The sequence below is a fragment of the Aulostomus chinensis genome, chromosome 21, assembly GCF_037954235.1.
Source record: "Aulostomus chinensis isolate RoL2024-O1b breed Wild chromosome 21, RoL_Achi_v1.0, whole genome shotgun sequence".
Lineage (NCBI taxonomy): Eukaryota > Metazoa > Chordata > Actinopteri > Syngnathiformes > Aulostomidae > Aulostomus > Aulostomus chinensis.
In genome coordinates this window covers 9,936,242-9,959,044 of record NC_141340.1, presented here as the reverse complement: position 1 = coordinate 9,959,044, position 22,803 = coordinate 9,936,242, and the positions used below count along the sequence as shown (strand labels likewise).

The 22,803-nt window shown below is 42.0% G+C and overlaps 1 protein-coding gene across 5 annotated transcripts in view; it reads left to right on the top strand.

Moving 5' to 3' along the window:
• The window catches only part of sema5a (sema domain, seven thrombospondin repeats (type 1 and type 1-like), transmembrane domain (TM) and short cytoplasmic domain, (semaphorin) 5A), a 121,106-nt gene that overhangs the window by 57,346 nt on the left and 40,957 nt on the right, over positions 1 to 22,803 (top strand). For 3 of the 5 annotated variants that reach the window (XR_015110902.1, XM_086191441.1, XM_086191440.1), the window contains exons 6-12: positions 594 to 692; positions 6,605 to 6,619; positions 7,103 to 7,316; positions 9,560 to 9,845; positions 12,328 to 12,463; positions 17,354 to 17,558; positions 21,557 to 21,764. Coding sequence is in view for 4 of the 5 variants with exons in the window: in XM_086191441.1 (XP_086047567.1) it covers positions 594 to 692; positions 6,605 to 6,619; positions 7,103 to 7,316; positions 9,560 to 9,845; positions 12,328 to 12,463; positions 17,354 to 17,558; positions 21,557 to 21,764 (1,163 nt within the window). In the remaining variant the exon portion in view is untranslated. Of the gene's footprint in view, positions 1 to 593; positions 693 to 6,604; positions 6,620 to 7,102; positions 7,317 to 8,164; positions 8,459 to 9,559; positions 9,846 to 12,327; positions 12,464 to 17,353; positions 17,559 to 21,556; positions 21,765 to 22,803 lie in introns of those variants that run through there. The other 2 variants (XM_086191442.1, XM_086191443.1) reach the window with 2 other exon arrangements.

Here is a 22,803-nt window from a genome sequence, read left to right as displayed (position 1 = left end):
CAATCCTGCTTTATTTGCCGTGTGCTTTTAACCGTGAGTGCTTTGCTGAAAACCCACGCCAAAAACCGTCAGAAGAGTACAGAAAGTGAGTGGTGAGCAAGTACTTGGCCGTAATTTAGAGAAAAGTGACTTGAATTGATCAATGTAGAGAGGAGGCTAAGAAGGAACATGATTGAATGAAGCTTTTATTTGACATTGTGAGCAGTCGACAAAGCTAAGACAATTTTTTTTAAACAAATCCGGAGTGGTCCTCCTCTCTCACACCCACTGCATTCATCTGTGTTGTAGTGCATTCAAGTCCCACTCCAAATCTGCTCAAGATGTGACAAAGCTAAGCCATGTGAACATTAGCCTTGATTTGACTTTGTCAAGTTTGGCCACGTTTTAGAGGAGCCCTCCCATGGTTGCAGGTGTTTGTCTGATTTATTGGTTTAATGTTGGATTTTGTCCCACTGCCTAATGCTGCTGCTTGTCGATGGATAGATAATGGTGTGTGTGTGTGTGTGTGTGTGTGTGTGTGTGTGTGTGTGTGTGTGTGTGTGTGCGCGCGCGTGTGTGTGTGTGTGTGTGTCTCTCTCTCTCTCTCTCTGCAGGAGGAGTGCCAGAACTACATCAGGGTGCTGCTGGTGAATGGAAACAGGCTGTTTACCTGTGGAACTAATGCCTTCACCCCCATCTGCACCAACCGAACGGTATGAACAAAAAGCAGTCTTCTATTTTCTGTTTTCCTCTGTCTTTTCACTAGGTAGCATATTCAAACATATTCATGTGGGCAGTTACTCTCTGGAGGCCTCTGTCGCCTTCAAGCTAATTCTACTACTAGCGAGGGCTGTGACTTTTTCGCTACCTTATAAAAAGTTAATAAAAAGCCATGTCTTTGTTTGTAAGTTGACTAACCCAAAAAACTTCCACATGTAGTTTCTCAGAAAGTCTTCGTTCGCTGTTATCCTTCATTTTCTTACCTAAAACTACTACATTAGCATTAGCTTAGCTTACTGATAGGTGTGCAACGATACAAGCTGAGGTTTTAGTGCGCCCTCTGCTGGATAACAAGGCAAAGCACCTATAGAACGGCAGCCTACATTTTGAAAAAAGGTCATTACAGCTTTAATAACTTTTCACCCCCATTGAATGTTCCAACTTTAGATAAAAAGTTGTCGCACTACCGCTAGCAAGCTAATTTGCATTCATGTTTGCCAGCTGTATAAGCTATGATTAAAATGTTATCTTGTATAGACCACACTGCTGTTGTTTATCACTGTAATGTTGCATTGGCCACATTTAATTAATTAGGAACTGCAACTTGGAAAATGTTTGACTTTTTTTTAACCACAATAGATGACATCTTTCCTTTTCACTAAATGAAATTTTTGTGAAAGTCTATCACTGGATAACAGACTTACTGAAGAATTTGAGGAACATCTTATCTCGCCACTGTCAAACTATATTACAGGAAGGTCCAGTCGCTGTGATATGGTACTGTTTTATCAACTAATTAGGTGGGGGAAAAAAAATTCTTTCTTGATGTGAGTTAACTGTCGCTTGGTTTAGCGGAAAAATTGAGAAACTTTGGTCCCCTTACACTGTCCTAAGGTCCGACAACCCACCAAACTAGTCAACATCTTCTATGTCTCCTGTTTAATCCAATGTGTTAAAATCTGTACCAAATTTTGGGAGTTGGTCCATCTGACCTAGTGAGTTTGCCTCTACTGTTTCGTTTCCTCATTCATTCAGTCGACACCCAAGCTCGTATCGAAGTATATAAGTTCACCAAAGTTTTATGCCAGATTCCCTGTTGGATAGTAATTTGTCACTCGTGGACTACCCAGCTTCATGCGCCTCAGTGAATATTTTTTAACGGAAATTTTTCCACTCATTCATATATTATACGTCACCTGCTGCTCAGAGTACCGGTAATATTCCTGCATGTCCTTCTTGCAAAATGGAAGTAGTTTTTATTTTTATGATGCAAGTTAAAAGCTCTTATTCACAAGAGCACCTTCCATTTGTGCTTACCTCTATTTTTTCTAAAGGGCAAATACCACATCCAATACCAAATCAAGGGAGTTTAAAAACACACTTTTTTGTGAAACTGAGGGAGTTTATCATTTGTGGTGTCCATTAACCTTTTCTAATGAAATACATTGATGGAAACACAATTATTGTGGTTTTGCAGAGTAATTTGCCATACTGTTTCTTTCCCTTGAACAACTTTGCAAAGTTATATGGTTACTTGGCTGCCAGGCAAACAGACAAAACCTTAGGAAGCTTGTTGCTCAACCCTGAAAGCAAACGTGCCGAACAAATTGTTAACTAGACCAGTGTGATGAAACCATTTTCATTGATTAAGTTTAGACAGGCTTGCCAGAGGGGGCCTGGGAGTACACCCATGCAGGCTACACATGTTTTGGGGATTCTTAGGTGAACAAGGTTCCCTGACTGTTATGACCAAAAGCAAGAACTGTCTGAGTTCTCAGCAGTAAGTTGTACTTCTTCTCTGCCAAGGTTGCACCGTATTACCAATCATTTGTGATTTTTATTGGACAGGATCTCGAGGCGTAGTCGTGGATGTGTGGGGTTGCATTTCACTGGCCTGCATCGCTACTTTTTGCCTCTGATGTGGTCCTGACTGCATCATTAGTCTGCTCGAATGAGTCCTTTCACCCGGTGAAGGAGTTCAACTTGTTTTGGAGCTTTGGACTGGCCAGAAATTTGCAGCAGCAGAAACAGTTTTGTGGTTGCTTTACATCACTCTTTTGATGAGAAGAGAGCTGAGCCAGAAGACAAAGCTCTTGATCTATCCGTCAGTCTTCGTTCCCACTCTCACCTACGGTCATGAACTATGGGCCATGGCCAAAAGAACAAGATTGCGGATACAAGCGCCCAAATTGGGTTTCCTCAGAAGGGTGGCTGGCTCAGGTTCAGATCAGTCATCTGTGAGGCCGCTGCTGCTTCGAATCAAAAGAAGTGAGTTGGGGTGGTTCAGGCATGCCATAAGGTTGCCACCTGGGTGTGTCCCAAGAGAGGTGTTCCAGACACGGCCATCTGGGAGGAGGTCTCGGGGCAGACTGAGGACCAGGTTAAAGCATATATCCGAACAAAAGCCTGGGAACTCCTCGGGATCCCCCAGTCAGCGCTGGTTGACGTTGCAGGGATGTTTGTGGTTCCCTGCTGGAACTGCAACCTAACCCGGTGGATGGAATACAATGAGCTTGCGAAGCTTCATTATTGAGTATTTCTCACTCGCCGGCTGTGTCTATTGCAGGTTGTCGCCATATCTCAATCGAATCTCTCACCCATAATGACAATAGCCATTGCTGCTTTGTTCATTTTTCTGTAATTTGTGTCACATTTATCAGTCACAGTTTACAGAAAATCTATATGCAGGCATCCGTTAGTCTACACAAGTCATTATCTTAGATTAACGGCGATTGTTTTGTCAAGTGTATGAAGAAGGAGTAGATGGAACCAATGATGTCAGAAGCAAAAGGTCAAGGTTGATGAACATGTTTAATCGAGGTGTGACTGAGGCAGGATTTACTGTATGAGCTTGCGCGGCTGCTCTCCGCTTCTGTTGTGCAGTCAGGCGTGATGATGATAATTACAGGATGAATCCTATTTAAGTTCAGTGATTGAAGACGTTGTGTCACTTAAACTTGTTAAACGCCATAATCAAAATATTGCCTTAAGGTTAATACTCCCAATATGATTTTAGGGTTTAGCCCTTCAGGTACATCCTCTGCTTTTTTTCACATGTACCCTTCTTCATGAGACATACCAACGTCTTTAATGCTGTATTCTCTTTAGTGTCACTCAACGTTTCAACTCTTCTGTACATGTTTCTATAAAAAAAAGGTCTTAATCCCGTATTTTAAAGAAGTATTTAGTCCGTTTTCTGTTGTGTTTCAGCAGGCTCATGACACAGTTGGGTCAACACAAGATTAAGCTGTGTTAAACACTGTCGCCGTAGCCTTTCACTTTCACCACAAAAGCATACAGCGCCAATAACCGTGTCTCCTGGTAACTAAAGAGTTAGTATAGAAACAGTTTCATTCACCGCAGTTGTCATGACACGTGGCCGAAGAAGCAGATCGTCATTTTAAATGTCAGTGTTGTGCTTAGAGAACAGAACCATATCAAATATCTACACTTCCTACTGAGGGGTTTCAGACAGGAATTTACGCTTATGATGACATTTGTTTTTGTCCAACAGGTCACAGGCTCATAATAACTGTGTACCGCTGTGAAAACACATATAGTTGAAATGTCATGACATTATTATGGTAGTATTTCATCGAACGTTGTCATATTTACCCGCTGAAGGTCATTTAATATTATACACTGGTTCATGCTCAGACAAAGCTCTGATGGATGAACAAAGTAGTCTGTTACTTTGGTAAATGCTTGGAAAAAAAAAAAAAGAATTTTAGGATGTAGAACCTGGACATGTTTCCAGATATGCAAAAAAAAAAAGCAGAGACGTAAATATTAAATTGGTGATGATTAGATCGGTTACTATTTTCTATCTAACCAAACTTTTTGAATCCTCTGGTGCAGAGTGTGCTGTGTATAACCGCCCTCATAGCCTAGATATCCAATGTAAGGAAATATTAAGTTATTAAAATGAATAGTGAAAAGCCTACTGAAGAGTTTCTCAAATAAGACTAACTGGAAACACTACTGCAGTTGATGTTTAAGTCAGCTGTCACAGTCCTGTTCAAATGTTATTCCAGGACTTTTGATCTTTGTATTGTTGCGTACTCTTCCTTAGAGTGTATAGATTCCTCTGACTTCTCTTCGCTTGAACCCCAATTTAGTTACTTTTCTTTGCCGGCACTGACCTCTTCCTCTCGCCTAGTCGGCTTTTTTTGCCCTTCTGTTTATCGCACCTGTTTGTTGTTGTATGATTAGTTCAGTTAGTATTTAAGTTCCTTCGTCTGTTTCTGTTTGCCTGTCAGAGTATCTGAGGTTAAAGCACGAAGGAGTACAAAATAACTGTCTGGCCTTTCAGTTTAGTTTGGCTTTTACTGTTGGCTCCCGGAGTCCTGCTTTGTTCTTTTATTTTTCTTACAATAAATCTTCACATTCATTCACCTACTTGCCTGCTACTGCGCTTTGGTCCCCTTACATCTGCACCACCCTGACATCAACAGACTGACAATACAGAAACTTGTTGTAGCTTTCTGCACGCCTCAAAATGAACCATCCAGTCCTACAAGTCCTCAGCATAGTGGATAGAAACACATCACTGCTTGCTACTGATGGTGACAGTGATGATTATGCTAATGATGCATGAAAATAATTACAGATACAAGAGAACTTCCAAGTTGGAGGTTGGTGATATCATGTGAGCAGCACTGCAGAATACATTTTTTGTTCCCAGATTTCAGAACAGACATCAATGCAACTTTTTCTCAGGAGGTAAAGGCAAGGATCTACAGTAAACTCAAAAGTGCGATCAATATCTGATCGCACACGCGTGACACACAGCTGCGTATGTGTCGTTGGCCTGCCGTCCACAGTGGGAATATCAATGAAGCAAGCTTGTGTCCCGACCGTCTCTCATCGTGGCCAACGCTCTCAGTAGCACTCATCACGGCACAGCAGTCTGCCCGAGACATAAACTGTCTCTCAAAAGTCTCCGTCATGGCCATTCAGTCACTTCAGTGTCCTACTTGCCCAGCTGCTGGGTGCACTATAGAGGCCACTTTCATTTCACTTCCTCATTATGCATCGGATGCGCTGCAGTTGATTTATCATTCCGTCTCCTGCATTAAATGACCCAGTTGACCTAAAAACAGCTATTCCGGCCAGCAGAATGAGCCCCATCAATACCAGGCTTTCATCTCAGGACAGCAGAGCACAAACAGGACTGCTCTGTTTTGTTGTGGTTGTTTGGGTGGAGCAGAGGTGGCTGGCATTAACAGAACCCTTGATCCAAATCGACTGGCTTCAGGAAATTGGCTAAAGAACTTGCCTTTTTTTCCCCTTCTCTTTTTTTTCTCCTTCCCTCAACAACATATTTGCTGAATGGAGTCTGGCCTCCCAAGTGGAAGAGCTGTTCCCTGATTATTCTGGGAGACGGAAAAATGGAGAAAATGTGTGAGGCAGGAGGAGAAATTGAGCTTCTGGGGCTGAGAGTTGTGCTGTCACCTGAGGGCTTGTGGGGTGAAAAATATATAGATATATATTTTTGATTGAAAAGCAATTACAAATACAATATAATATGACTATGATTTCAAAACTTGAAATTGTACTTTGCATCATGGATTAGCACTTAGTTTGAATTTGCATGGAAGCACTAAATCCACAAGATAATCCCTGTATACTGTATTTACTCTCCTGCTATAAAATATACATTTGAATTATTTATTATTACCTCTTAGTCTGCGAGCCATATGCAGTATTTTTTAGAGAACCAGTGCAGTGTGTCAGGTTAAGCCGAGGTCAGGTATATTTTTTTAAGCGGAGAGATTTTCAAAGACTAGAATCTTGACAAATATAAGTTAGTTCAAATCAGACAAACCTGCATCAGAAATCAAATGATGATGATTTAAGGTTATTTCACTGATTTCTATTTGCTCTATTTATGTGTTTCATGCAGCTAATGAGTCCAAATGTGAGTTTCCTCTTCCTAAAGGTTTTGCTTGCATATGTTTTTATGTCTTCTGCAGTATAAGTAAACCAAACAAAACATAATGAGATGATTTTTTTTTTGTTTTTTTGTTGTTGTTGTTGTTGTCTGCACCATTTGCATACAGTCAAGCAAACAAAACAAAATATTACTAGACTCCTCTGGTTTGCATTTTAATGTTGCCCTTTGATATTCTGTCCTATATTTTCATGCCAGTTTTCTTCAATGAGCCATTATTTAGAAATAAGAAAATGCATCTTATTTCCAAGCATATTGGCTCTTATTTAGTTTCTGAATTCAAGGGATTTTTCTTGTTTCCCCATTTTACAGAGAAGAAAAATTAGTCGTGTCCAAGCGATGCCTGTGTCCTGTCAATACCCATTTATCCACATCCACTGAAATAGCTTCCACTTCTCACCGCACCATTTTGGTTTGCTTTGGTTTTGTTTGTTTTTTTCTGTATTGCAGCTAACAAATCTGACTGAGATCCATGATCAGATCAGTGGAATGGCGAGGTGTCCCTACAATCCCCTGCACAACTCCACGGCCCTCATCACCTCAAGTGGGGAGCTCTATGCCGCCACAGCCATGGATTTCTCCGGGCGAGACCCGGCTATCTACCGCAGCCTGGGCGGCCTGCCACCACTGCGTACTGCCCAGTACAACTCCAAATGGCTAAATGGTAGGATGTCACATTGACGGGGAGAGGAGTCAAAATTTGAACAGTTCTATGAATGTACCCTCTTTCCACCAAACGCACTGGAGTAAATGCAGGTTGTTTGAAGTGTAAACTCCCTAAAAAAACACCAGACTGACAACTTTCCAATTATAAGGGGACAACTTGCATTTCTGTCTTTTTTTATTGGGGGGGCTCTAGTGCATCACGCTCAATATCACCAATATAATGGAAAGCTAAACAACTAGCCTGGCTCCGTCCTTAGCTCAGATTTTTCAGAGATTCAAAATTGTCGTAGTTATTCCCGACTTCAGATTCTCACATTCACCAAGGCTTTGGTATTACGTCAATGCCCTTTGGACAGTGCAAAAAGAGCCTATAAAGGGCTTTTTTAAATACTGAAATGTACTTTTCTCAAGGATGCCAAATCATTGTCACTTGTAAAAAAAATAAAAAATTCCTGCTCAAATCACCATGCCATGTGAAGTCATACAGCAAATACTGCTCTGTGTCATTTCTAAAGTTACTAAGCAACTAGAAAATATTTATATGTATCTCAGCTTCCCTTTAAGGAATACAAGATTCTCAGAAATCAGTGTTCGGTGTGAAAGCACAAACTTCACAATAAGTCCTAAACAATGATGGGAATAACGGCGTTGAAATAAACGGCGTTACTTTTTTTTCAGTAACAGGTACTCTAATTAATTACTTTGTCTATCGTTACATTGCCGTTACCGTTACCAACACGCGTTACCACCGCCTAATGATGATTGGCTAAGAAAGAGTAAAGATTTCACGTTGAGCCAAACAGAGACATCAGGTGGGCGGGTGTTTACTCACCAACCCCGCAGTAGCAGCACAGACACAAACTGTCAGAGACGGCGAGTCCGGAGTCGCGGGGGAAAACGGCGTTTTCAAGATGGAAATACAGGCACTACTTTAACTTCGTGGAGGTTAAAGGTAAAAACGTACATATTGAGTGGGCGTTATGTCGTCCCAGAGCGAGAGCGAAGAGGTTGTCAACGTCCAACGTCAGCAACTCCAATTGAATGAAGCGCCTCTCGACGGCCCGACTCTTCTTCTACTAAACGAGTGGCCAGAAACTCCGTTGACACCCCTAATGGTGGCAGCAAGTAGGTGCTGTTCAGGTGAGCTCCGCTAACAGAGAAGGACACGGAGCCACGCCGTCCAAGCAGCCACAGCAGGATTTTTCTGCCTCGCTCCACAAAAACTTGTGGCACAGACAGAACTTAACGAACTGATTGGCCTTAATGTTGTTGAAAACAGGCTGCCGTTTTCAGCAGTTGATTCAGACTCTTTCAGAGCCCTCATAGGCACCCCCCACCTCCCCAAAAAACCCCTCCAAATTCTTTGACATTTTAAACTTAAAAGAAAAAAAGAGTAACGCAATAGTTACTTTCCCTGGTAACTAGTTACTTTCATAGTGGAGTAACTCAGTTACTTTTTGGGAGAAGTAACAAGCAACTATAACTAATTACTTTTTCAAAGTAATGTGCCCAACACTGGTCCCAAAGCACTGAAACACCAGTGCGGGTTGGGAAACTTTTGTCCAGCTTACACGTAGCAAGCGAGCTTAATTGAAAAAGAGAAATTAAAAGTCACCGTGTACATTGCTTTGTAGCAACCTGTGAGAAAAAACTAATTTTATGGTGAATTGATTTTTTTTCTTCTCTTTTTTCTTTACCTCATTCTGTTGCTGCACCGCCCTCCTAAGGTTGCAGAGACGACTTGAAAAGGAGGAGGGGGGGGGGACACTTTCATTTAAAGATGAATTAAATCACTGTCAAGGAGAATAAAGTGTGCAGTTTAGATCCAATAATGTCATACATAAAGATGAACGCCTTGGCTGTGACAGTGTCGCAGAGGTCGTGTGTTTCATAGAGGGGGAGAACTATTACGCTACACCTGTTTTGGTCATTTCTCATCCTAACCTTTAGGTTTGGGGATGAAAAATGAGTTTTCTTATTACAACACAAGGCCATTAATAACATGGCCTGTAGTTATTAATCCTGATCACCTGCTGTTGTGTGGGCTACATGCTCACACACACACACCCACACACACAGTGAGTCAATCAGTCAAAAACCCCTCTCCTATTCTCTCCGACTCCTACAACCTTAAATATTTTTCTTTCGGTATTTATTTTTCACTTCTTCTCTCTGTTGTCCCTCTTTGTCTTAATCCTGATGTCATTTAACCCCCCACATCTTCGATATCTCCCTCAACAGAACCCAACTTCGTCTCTTCCTACGATATCGGGAACTTCACCTATTTCTTCTTTCGGGAAAATGCAGTGGAACATGATTGCGGCCGCACTGTGTTCTCCCGTGCCGGCCGTGTCTGTAAGAATGACATTGGTGGACGCTTCCTCCTGGAGGACACATGGACAACCTTCATGAAGGCCAGGCTGAACTGTTCCCGCCCAGGAGAAATCCCCTTTAACTACAACGAGCTGCAGGGAACGTTCTACCTGCCCGAACTGGAGCTGCTCTACGGCATTTTTACTACCAATGTGTGAGTGACACAGAATATAACGAAAAATGCACATCTAGTATGCTTTACTTGACACCATTCAGTCAGGCCTAGTCTCATTGCAAACTGTAGAAACTCAAGCAGGTAGTTAAGGGGGCTTCTATATCGTACGAGCCAGTATGAGCATATTATACAGCAGCTTCAACCCCCCCCCCAAACAGCAGAAATTCTTTGAAAGGGCAAATCACTTGTTGCATCAGCTGTCTGGATGGCTGGTCTCAGACCATCTCCTGGTGAAGAAGTCAGATGTGTTGCACTCTCTCTCAAAACTCATGATATCATGGACTTTGGGTTTTATGATTCAAATGGACATGTTGGAATGGAATCTATTCAAAAAAAACAGTTGAAAACTTAGCTTTAGCCCTGGAATGAATGATGTCTTCATTCTTCTGCCTTCGGCTTCTTTGTAGAGGTTAGCCTGTTATAGACAGATGGTTCATCCAATCACCGCAAGGTGTTTTGTGAAACAGTTGCTACAGTTCTGTGAATTGTGTGTCTGGTGTTTCAGGCTGCCTTACATTCCTTACATCTACCGACTTTTCAAGAGACTTCAAAGCCACCCACATATTTTTTAAGTCAGATTAAAGCCACTTGCATCTTGCATGCTCTTGTGATCTTGGTCGTGAGTTGTATGGTGGTCGTAAAACTCAAATCTGGCTTTTTCTAAATAAATCTTTCTCCCGTGTTACAATAAAAATCAAACCTGTTTAATGTTATCACAGATCTTTAGTCACGTCTTGTGCAAATTGTGCTGTTCAGTGACATGAAACTACCAGCAGGGGAGCTCTCACAAGTGCAAAACAGGAAGCTGCAAGCCACTGGAAAGAGCCGCAGTGAAATAGCGTGCCGTAATCTTGGACCGTGGAAAAGGAGGAGAAACTGAGGGAGTTGTGGAGAGAGCAAAAACACCTCTGTGACATGCACTCCCAATCGTTCACCGATTATTTGCTAAAAATAAAAAAAACATATCTTAAAAGTTTTGCCAAAGTCTTGTAGTGTACAGGAGGATTTAAGTGATCAGGGACCAAGAGCAAATTCATAAAACTCCTCTCCACTGATAATGTTGAACTGGTGGCTGTCTGACATTCATCCCAGCACCCTCCTACCGTTCACAGGCTGCCATGGCGACAGTGCTGCGTAATGGCTGATCGAGTCGACAGGCTGATGCTCACGGACATACCTGCCTAAATTAACATTTACATTTGTTTGCAGTGGTTTCATTTAACAAATTGATCTACTGACAGATTGATTTTCCACCACCAGTTTGTTTGGTGCAGCTTACTATTTTGTTCCCATCTGTTTTTTTTTTGTTGTTGTTGGTGTTTTTTTTTAATCATAATTTGCATTCAAGTTACCTGAATGAGATGCAGGATTTCTCAATAATCAGACAGTTTGATTTAAGCTTCTTTTTCTTCTTCTTAAAAAAAAAAAAATCCAGTGTTTTCAAGTTATTTTCCACACTCCCTCCCCTTAGTTCCATGGTTGTATTTCATGGTCTAAATTGAAGTGTGAAGGATGTACCAAAATAGTAAAATTGTTATTGCATCCTCAAAGCAACTTCATGAATAATTCAGTTTGGGGTTTGTTTTTTTGACATTGTCATTTTTTTGGTGTAAAAACACACACGGCAACTGCATGTGTTTTAATATCAACTTTTTCGGCAGTTCACACTGAATATATAAAACACTGACTAAAAAAAATGTTTTTACAATCCTGTGGAGCGCTTTTAAAAAAAATTCACAAAACCTGCTACAAAACTTTATTACTTATTCCAGCTCACATTTAAATCCCGTGAAAGAACCCTATCATCATTTATTAAAAGTGCATTGAGCACAGAGGATAAAGAGATGAGATGCATCTATTTTCACAAGCATTTTGCAGCTTTTTCGTCTTTTAGTTGCTACACACACACACACACTCACTCTCTCAGACCATTATTAAAAGCTGAGTAATCTATTCTTTATGGTCAATGCCTTCACATTGCTGAAAACGAAGTCTTTTGAAGGGTATTGGAAACATTTCCCCCTGCAGGCACAGAGTTTAATGAACAGCCACATTGGATTATAATTCACATCGGCCAAGTTTCGCAGTTCGGCTTGAGAATTAATACTCTCATTCTTTACTTTTCTGCGGAGGGAAGAGACCGGTACTTGTTAGAATTGACAGTTTGAAAAGTCAAAGCTGTATTTCAGACAGGAGCTGTTAATCAGACAAGATGAACACTTTAATTGTGCCCTATTGCTGAATTTATAAGCCAATAATCATGATCTCTTACGACAGCATCTGTCTTTTTTGACGTTTTATTTGTATTGTTGGCTTTGAGCAATAGAATCCGAGCCTGGTCTGGTGAATAACAACAAGAGTTTGAGCGCATCGCTGTCTTTTATAGGTTTCCTTCCTCTGATACATTTTCTGTTTCTGTTTCTCATCTCCCTTATTTTTTTTTCCCCTATCTCACATTCAGAAACAGCATTGCTGCATCTGCTGTGTGTGCCTTCAATCTCAGTGCCATATCGCAGGTTTTCAACGGACCCTTCAAGTACCAGGAGAACTCACGCTCAGCATGGCTGCCCTACCCCAACCCCAACCCAGACTTCCAGGTAACGCAGGAGTCCTTTTCAGAGAGAAATAATTCAAAACCAACTCTAGTTTAATTATTTCATTAAACATTAATGATCATTTGCCCATGCTTGAGGTAATTTAGATTCCACACACTGCCCAATCAGCCAAACAATATGTGTGGTTGGGTGAATGCCTAAGGAAATTTGCATTTTTATGTGTGTGTATCCTGATACATAAATTTATGTTCCTCATGATGAGTCCCAGCAAGCTCATCACGCTCATTAATTTCCTCTCTCTTTCAATCACCCTTCTCTCAGCTCATGAACACACACATTACAACCACTCGTTATGGAATCCGGTGTGTTTTACAATGGCACCAAAAAAACAAAAAAAAATCATTCCTTTAAAATGTGTCGCAACCTCATTTCGGTGGCTCAAGCCGACTGGATGGAAATGACAGAAACAATGACAACAGAAATTCAATTATGGGATCTTTTTCATGCTGGCAGCAGGGTCTGTTCATCATAGTGGACACCCACAGAACATTTGGTTAAAAAAAAGAATATTTGTAGATGTGTTTTAAATGGACTCAAACGTCCTTTTTTCACTGCAGATTCTGGCATTTTCTGGTACCAGTTACAACCCGAAACTGACATTCAGACAGTAACCATCATCTTCAGGACGTTACTGAACCAAAGAATTTGTCGGTGTTTTTTCTTAACCAAAACTCTTTGATCACTTTGATTATTTGGCATTATTTCTTGAACATTATTTAGTTGATTCCTTTCATTAATGAAAGTTCCCATTTCGAATCTCAGCTAATCTTTTTAATTAGCAAAGGAAGGTTCCAGGTTCGAGCCCCGGGTCTTTCTGTGTGAGTCTGCATGTTCTCCCTGTTCCTGTGTGGGTTCTCTCTGGTACTGCGGCTTCCTCCCACAGTCCAAAGACATCAAGAGGGGACGAGGCTGATTGATACTCTAAATTGACCGTAGGTGTGACTGTGAGAGTGAATGGTTGTCCGTCTCTATGTGTTGGTCCTGTGATGGACTGGAGACCTGTCCAGGGTGAACGTCGCCTCTTGCCTGAAGGCTGCTGGGATAGGCTCCAGCCCCCCCCCCGCGATCCTCAACATTATAAGCAGTAAAAAATGGATGAATGGTAGAATTAGTGTCGTAGAAGCCACACTGCCAACTAGTGATGTGGTGGTGTAATTGCAGTGTGGGGTACAGCTATACAAGTGCGAAAGTATTAATTCTGTCAGTGGTGTCAGGCACTTATCATAGACCTGATTCACAAGTATTGAACAGCTTTGATTTTAATCTGCTCCACACAATACAATGTTAAATGGTCACAGTTAGAAGAAAACAGAACCTCATCCAGATTTGAGAGGCTGCTCTTTAACTCGCAGTGCTGAGGGAGTGTTTTATTTGCAGACGAAGTAGTTCTCATGGATCGAGCTTAGTAGATAGGGAGCGAGCTAATCCTCAGCAGCGTTCCACCAGGGATTGAATTTCCTCTGAGGCCTAGCTGCCAATTGGTGACACACTCCACCCTTCCACACATGTTCCCTATCATATGCTCTCACTGCTGTCACGCCAGCAGATCCACAAGTACTCTCAACACCGCTATCGAGACACACTCTATCTGTAATGACATGCTCATGCAGGGGGAAAAAAAATAGGCTTGCTGAGTTAACAAAAAAAAAACACCAAGCATGTATGCACATACCCATGAGTCTGTTTCTTCTCACTGCAATCATGCCCTCACATATCTACGTGTTGACATCAATTAGTTTATTGAAATTCATTTTCAAGAAAACCAATTTTCCCTATCTGGTACATGTTGACCACAGATTTATCCTGTTCAGCATTGGTGGGGGGGGGGGGGGGTATCTGTATAGCATAGATATTTAAAGGTTGTGTTCCTCAAGGATAAACCAGGATCAGGTCTTCCTCTCCATCCTCATCTCTCCTCCATCACTCCACTTAAGCTCAGGCACAATAGATGCTTCTCACCGCTGCACCGATGCACACTTTATCTAGGTTTCACTGACATCTTCATCAAGCATTTGTCAATGTTGGAGGATTAGATTTACGAGCACAGGATTTATGGGGCTGACCATCTATTTTGTTCATCCCCTTTTTGTGCACCCACCCACCCACCAACACACAAACACACACGTACATGCACAGGTAAAACACCTATACAGGAGACTCAAGAAAAGCCACCAAACTCAAAAACGGATAATTATGAGCGTGAACTCATCGTTCAACACTCACACAGGTCATTGATTGAGAGCTTAATATCCTGTCTGTCTGCAGAGAAAATCCCCCGATCTATTTAAGCCATGGGGATTGATCCGGCTGGTTTTATTCAGGCTATGAGTCATGTTCGTTGTGTGTTAGGAGCTAATACCATCTCTGTGTTGTATAGGTTTTCTGTCACTCTGAAGTTGCTTACTGTAAAAAAGCATCAATTTCTCAGCACTGCATGTGGGGAAATAGAAGTCTTTGAGCTAAATGTTGATATGCTGCAAAGTCAAGTGCTGTTTTTCATTCATATTGGACCCGAAATGACAAAATATTGTAATCAGATCCTTGTGAGATCCTTTAAATAACTTGGGAGACATTTTTTTTTTAAACAAAAACATGCTTTAAAACTAGAGAGCACTTTTAGAGTGCATAACTCTGCCATTGAAGCTGTAAGGATACAAAATATGTAAATGTTATTCATAAAATTTGCAATAAATTCTCTTCCATGCTGTCAAAAATCGATCCATCAGATCCAGAACACGATCTTTGATAATTTGTTGAGCTTAAATCTAAAGATATGCTTATGTAATCAGAGTTACCAACCGTTACATAAAAAGAACACCTCCAGAACACAAGATAAATGGTGAGTTAGTTGATCCAGACATACTCGTAATACCTTTACATTAAATTTAAAGAGAATCCATCAGTTATTTCTTGATACGCCGCTAACAAACAAAGCTCGTGCCACATGTGATCTCGGAAGAGCACAGGCAGCTGATGGTGAGCAAGTGATGGACACGCTCGCTGCCAAATGATGGTTCTGTCCCTCACCTTGACTGTGCTGAGAAAAATCACACATCCATCCCTCTATCCCTCTCCCTCTCTTCATCCCACTCTGCCACCGGTCACGGCACCCAACTCTGTCTCGCTGCGCCTAAAATACACTTAAGGATTCATGCACATTGAATGTTTGCAAGGCCAAACACCACAGTAGCAAACCTCAGACATATTTTATCTCACACGTTTTGCTGTAAGGACATATAATGTTGATTTTTCTCATCCTTCAGGATTTTAATTTCCTATCTCCACCGATCCGTTGCCCCCATCCTAGGGAAACCCTTCGTGATTCTCATCCATCAACCAAAGGAAGGCCAGGAATTGATCTATATAAAGTGTACTGCTACTGTAGCTAGCCGGCAGGAACTAATCACCACCCATGTTGCAGTCTCAGCCAGAGTCTATATACGGTCAAACCTGGTGCAAATTCATAAACTGCATCTGCGATACTATATTCAAAAGTCAGTCATTTGGGTTACTGTAATTGTCAAGCACAGCTTATTTTTGTTTACTGGGCTTCTGAATCTTAGAATAGTCCTATTCTTTGTGGAAGGGGCTTCAATCCACAACCCTGACCCCAGCCTTGGACCTATTCTCTAGACATACGTACGATGCGCATGGTTAGTGTTACACATTCAGCTCTCCCGCAGCTGAACTGGCTTTATGCCTCACCTTGCTTGGTAAATATAAATACACAATAAGCTGTATATATTTCCTGCTGTGCAAAAGCAACTCGCCTATGAAAGCAGTATATAATTGCCTATACGACTCTGCCTCTGCCAGCAAGGTCAAGGTTCAACCGTTACTTTAACTCCCAGAAATATATATGTTATATAAAAAGATATCATTCAAAGGAAATTAACAAATATTGTTAGATATTTTTAGTTTTAATATGAAAACAACCTTCAATGGGGAGAGAGAGCGCTTAAGTGTCATTTAATAAATGAACTCTGGAAAATATCTTTTTCAGATTATAATATAATATAATATATTATGATAACTCAGATTATAACTGTTCTCTTCAAAACTCTGCTGGGACATAGAATGAGAACTTATCATCAACAGTGCTTGATGAATTAATCTCAGACGTCAAAACTCATATTTTAATACACGTCTCTTGTTTTTTAAATTTTCTAAGCAGGTCTTTTGATGCAAACTATTTTGATTATTTATTTTTTGTGATGGTTGGCAGCGTGGCTCAGAGGTGAGTGGCTGTCCAGCAACCCAAGGGTCGCTGGTTCAATCCTCATTTCCACTGGTGACCATGTTGATGTGTCCTTTACTAAGATACTGAACCCCTAATTGCTCCTGATGGCCCTGCGATGGACTGGCGACCCATCCAGGGTGAACCCCGCCTCTCGCCCAGTGTCAGCTGGGATAGGCCCCAGCCCCCCATGACCCTTAACAGATAAGCGGTATAGAAAATGGATGGAAAGATGGATGAATGCAGCTGCATTAAGAGAAAGTCTGTCTCCAGATACAGCTAATAACAAAACTCTGAAGTTGAGAACCTTTGAGATATTGTTTTTCACATATAAAATTTGCAATAAATTGAGAGGGTTGCAGCAAAATAAAAAACCTGCACACAATATATATGCATATGAGGAAAAAGAAGAGTTGGCTCAGTCAAACATCATTCCCATCAGCCTCAGTTGAGTGCAGAGCCTTAAAGTTGTGTGAGGAGCAAAGCATTGCATCGAGGCAGCAACTTTAAAGCCTTGTTCATCCATAGCGCTCTCTCTCTCTCTCTCTCTCTCTCTCTCCCCCTCTCTGTTTAAAGCGGTTCAGTTGTTCTCTGCTTTTAGTAATGTCATTTTCCAATGACTCCTTTCTCCACAGTGCGGCACCATTGACTCTGGCTCCTATGTCAACCTGACTGAGAGGAACTTGCAGGACGCTCAGAAGTTTTTGTTAATGCACGAGGTGGTCCAACCCGTGGTTCCTGTGCCATACTTTATGGAGGACAATGTCCGTTTCAGTCACGTGGCTGTGGATGTGGTGCAGGGGAAGGATATGCTCTTTCACATCATCTATCTGGCTACTGGTAGGTTCCTGATGTATGTACGTGTGTGGGATGCATTTGAATGTTGGGTTTTTTTTGGGTCATCATTTGTCACTGATGCAGAGCCCAGGAGAGATTGACAGGTTTGAAATGTTGCTGTGGCAGGAAGAAGCAGGTGGAGACAGACCTCAAATAAGCACAATATTTGATAAAATCACACATGATTAGAGCGCCTGTTCTCACTCTCAAATTGATTGACAAGTTATTTAACATAAACAAACACTGGACAAGGAGCTGTTGATGCTGTTACATCACAGTATTCTAGACTGAGCTGCTCATAAAGCCTTGTATAGCAGAAGTAGAAAATCAGCAAACGTCTTTATCTGATCTGACACATTTAGTTGATATAGTTTCTGTGACCACTGAATGTGCAGTTTAGGCTCTTATTTCACCCTCTCACCCTAAAAGTGCACTTTGTGAGTGTGACACCTGTGAGCATAACCCAAAACACCCCCCCCCCACACACACACACATACACACACACAAACACACCCTGCATAATTTCTTACAATGTGGAAAAAGACACTTAGTTCCGATTAGCCTCAAGCTAATCATATATCCATCCATCCATTTTCTGCCACTTATCCTGTTAAGGATCACGGGGGGCTGGAGCCTATCCCAGCAGCCTTCGGGCGAGAGGCGGGGTTCACCCTGGAAGAATCACCAGTCCATCACAGGGCCAACACATATAGACAGGCAACCATTCACACTCCCAGCCACACCTACGGTCAGTTTAGAGCAGGGGTGTCAAACTGATCCAGTAAAGGGCCGATGTGGCTGCAGGTTTTCAATCCAACCAAGCAAAAGCAACACCTGATCCAACAAATGAGCTGTGTGGACACAGCTTGATTGATTTAAGTTGAATCAGGTGTTGCTTTTGGTCGGTTGGAATGAAAACCTGCAGCCACACCGGCCCTTTACTGGATCAGTTTGACACCTGTGGTTTAGAGTATCAATCAGCCTCATCCCCTCTTGATGTCTTTGGACTGTGGGAGGAAGCTGAAACCCGCACAGGCACAGGGAGAACATGCAGACTCCACACAGAAAGACGCCATGCTCAAGCCGGGGCTCGAACCCGGAACCTTCTTGCTGTGAGGTGACAGTGCTAACCACTGCACCACCGTGCCACCCGTTAACCATAGTATATAACAAAAAAATAACAAAAAAAACAGCAAAACCGTCCAAATATTCAATTTACAAATTCTCCAACACATTGTCTTGTGTAATAATATGTATTTTTATTTATCCATCCATGTACTTAATATCGCACAACTACTTTGATTTGATCCAAAAAAAATAGACGATTTCCAGTTTGGCTCGAATGAGCGATCTCCAGCTTGAGCTAATTATATATTACCATTGTTTTCCGACCTCTCAATTCACTAAAAGTACTGCAGGAGGGTTAACAGAACACATGAAAGGTAAGTTTAACTTCGTGGGTGAAGTAACATTTTATATAAGATAAAAGCAAGGTCTTTTCAACCCAAAATAACAGCTCCAGAGGCGTTACCAAGATGGCTCCCTTGTGGAGAGACCTGCGTGGAAAGCTTACTCCTCTGTCAGTGATACATGGAGGAAAAGCAGGTTTACATCTCCTGGTGTAATGTCCCAGTGAGACATACCTCGCCACCCTCCGTTTTCCCTTAGAGCCCCTCATCTCTAGCCATGCAATGAACTGAGAAACCCAGCGGTTCGATGGATTTGTCTGGTAACTTAGCAGACAGCAAAGACTTTTGTGAGGCTGATCACCTCGCAGTTCCTGGAAAGCGAGGGGTGGGTGTAGCTTAAACAGCTTGTTGGTCAGAGTCAGTCAAATGCTGGAGAGTGTGTGTTTGTGTGTGTGTGTGAAGGGGGGGGGGGGGCGCTGAGTCGCCACCTCAACCACACTAGACTCCAGATTCACCTGGGTCTTCCTTAGTTGGAAAAATTGCCAGAGGAAATAATACAGAGTGAGAAGGTCTCACAACACAATCTTATTATTGGAAACAGAGGTCTGCAAGTAAAATAGTAGGCAGAGTCATAACATGGAAGAGGGACATTGGGTATAAACACCTCCTGTTGCAGATTGGTTGGAAAAGTGCCGTTTGTTTCCCGTTTAAAGAGCCAGAACCGTGTGGAAGTGTACAGAAAAGGAAGCCAGTGGACCTTAAGGAGATATTCAGTCAATTAAACAAAAAGCAATTTGGATTATAGCGCTGACACAGAGTAGTAAATTCACGACACGCATCTCTGTGCTGTTGTTGGTTCCAGTGGGTGGGTCTTTGTTGTTAAAAAGGCTGATTTCACATTTTTCCTTTCACCAAGCTGGATTTAAAAACATTTAAACTAAAGTGATAGTTTTGGGGTTGCTTGTTAGCCTCACTTATAAAATTGCTTCTATTGTGATGAACACTATTTTTTTTTTATGATGTTTTATTTACTTTTCAGGGCATGGAAGCTCTCCTGTAGACACGCAAGCTCACTGTTAAAGTTCTAACAGCTCTGTGTCACATATGATGAAATAATAAGGTGTGTTTTAACCTCTTACACACCTTTTGTTTCACCTGAACAGCTACACCAGTTTATCAGCAGACTGTTTGCTCACACTGGTGGGAAAATATGTGATGATGGACTCGGTAAAGAGATTATCAGCATTTTTTGGTGTCTGTTCTGTATCAATCTGTTACATGTAGTATGGATTATAAACGACGAGTGTGCTGAACCATATTTGAATGCGGTGATCTACTTTGCTGTGCGAATGTACCTTCGGCCCTCTGGGAAATGTCAACATGATCGTCCTGTTGTAGCTTCAGTGTTATTTTAGGATGTCACACATACACGTAAACACACACGCACACACACACTGCACACTGTTCCAGTTCGCTGACTTTGTGCTTAGCATCTCCCTCAAAAACCTCTCATTGTTTGTGCTACGCTGTGATCACTAGAGAGCTGTTCCGTAGCTGCCCACACTGCAAGTTCCCCAGACGCTAACCAGACACTAATGAAAACATCTGAAACATTGCCAGAGCCATTGGCTAGTGCATACTGTACCTAATCACATGCTATTATCAATGCTCAAATGCGCTCTGCTGTTGCGGACAGCTTGCCAGCTCCAACCGGAGGCCCAAAGATTTTGGGTTTTCTTTTATATCAAGACATGCCTTACAGCGTGATTCACACCAAAGCGCTCTTTTATCATTCAGCTGTCGTTTGTAATTCCAGCCCCCCAGCAGCATTTTACTCTCTCCGTCAGTTTAAACAGAATTCAATTAAAAGCAGAAGATTTGAAAACATCCTGATCCATTAAAAGGCACCTAAAGCTACCTGCAAACATCGTGGTTCTTCCTGTTTACAACTTTTGAGGATTCTTGCAGTTTTATCCCACGACAGAAAAGGCAATACTTAACCTTTATGCTCCTCACCTTGAAAGTACCTATTAGCAATTCGCCCTTCTTCCTTTGGCATCACTCCGCACCTAATTAGTTTTTCTTCACCCGAGGGATTCCATGTATAATAGATTATGTTTGTTTTAACTCTCCCAAAAGAAAAATCTGCCCCAAACTTCATCTCGGGGGCTTACCGTACCTAAAACAAAGGTCAGGATGTGTTCACAAGACTCTTAGAACTGCAAAAGGTGTTCTTCCCCTGGAATATCCACGTTCAAGAAAAGTAGGCCAGAAATCATGTATTCGGATGCTGCACCAGTTCCCTGCAATAGCACTCATGTTGTTGGCATACTGAGGCTTGGCACTCCACTGCCATTCTTCTTATTTCAGAACCTCTTTGTTAAGGACTGATTGTTGTGTGGTTCACATTGAGTTCACAGCTTACTTGCACCTTTTCTCATACTGAATATATTTTTTTAGATGTTTTCACGCCCCTCTTCTTTTCTTACCTGTCTTTACCTTCTCTCCCCTGGGATATAAACACCCGTGTCCTTCTTTGTGACCAAATACTCTCTTCTTCTCCATCTTTTTTTTTTTTTTTTTTTTTGTCAGATTACGGAACAATCAGGAAAGTGCTTTCTCCTCTCAACCAGTCCACGGGGAGCTGCCTGTTGGAGGAGATCGAGCTGTTCCCACCCAGAAAGAGGCAACCCATCCGAAGCCTGCTGATCCTGCACAGCCGTAGCGAGCTCTACGTGGGTGTAAGAGACCAGGTCATCAAGATCCCGCTCAAGAGATGCAGCTACCATAAGAGCAGGGAGTGAGTACATGCACAAAACAAACAGCATTAATCTCAGCGGTAACCGCCAAAAGCAAATATGCACACGACAAAAGTTTTAAAGCTCCCTTTTCCATAAGATGGTCTTTATCAGAGAGGGCCAGGCCTGAGTTGGTCAGGGGCTTGTGCTGAGATTTTAAACCCTGTTAATCAGCTTTTGTCTGAGTCACTAGAGGTGTCCACAGCTGCCCTCTGACTGTCTCGCCGTCTCCCCTCTCATTGTCACGCCAAAAAAAAAAACCTCACCCGCTCTCTGTCCTGCTGCTTGCAGCTGGGTGCATTTATCAGATATATTGAGTTTCCGTCTGTACGGAAGACACAAGATCGTGTCATAAATATTGGCAAGGAGTAAGAAAATCTGAAACCGGGGCTGTGAAGACTCAACACACGATAGGGATCCCCATCCATCATTACACGCAGAAAAGAATCGCACGTGCATTCCTCATCGTTCGCACAATGAGCTGTTATTGGAATACACAGAGGAGCTAAGGATTCGTATTACAGCTGAGGTGCTGTGATGTATGCCGCAGCCATTATGGCATTTCATCATGCCTTTCACATTTTTTTTCTCTCCTTTGTTAAGAGAGTGCAAAAGGAAAAAAAACAGCTATGGAGCAGCATGTCTGAGTTTTTGCTGTTTGAAACATTAGTCGACTGTCTGTCTGACGTTGCGTGCTGTGTCGCATCTGTGAGACCCTTAAGGCCCTCTAAAAGACAGGTATTAGTTTACCCTTGTCATTATACTCTGCTGTTGTCACCCCTTATTTATATCTTTTTCTGAACAGAAACAGCAACATTTTCGTACGTAACCATGCATTTCGTTCATCTGGTTCATTGTTATGGAACCCACAGACAACTTTAGTTCCATTTCACCAGAGGCATGTCAGGCTGCTTGATGCCTGTGGCTCAGATATATGTCATGGCGCTGTCACGACACTCATATTTACATGAAAAGAGTAACATCAGGATTTTTATTGCGCTCAATAAACCACCTGAAGCCGATACAGTGAAGACAGATACA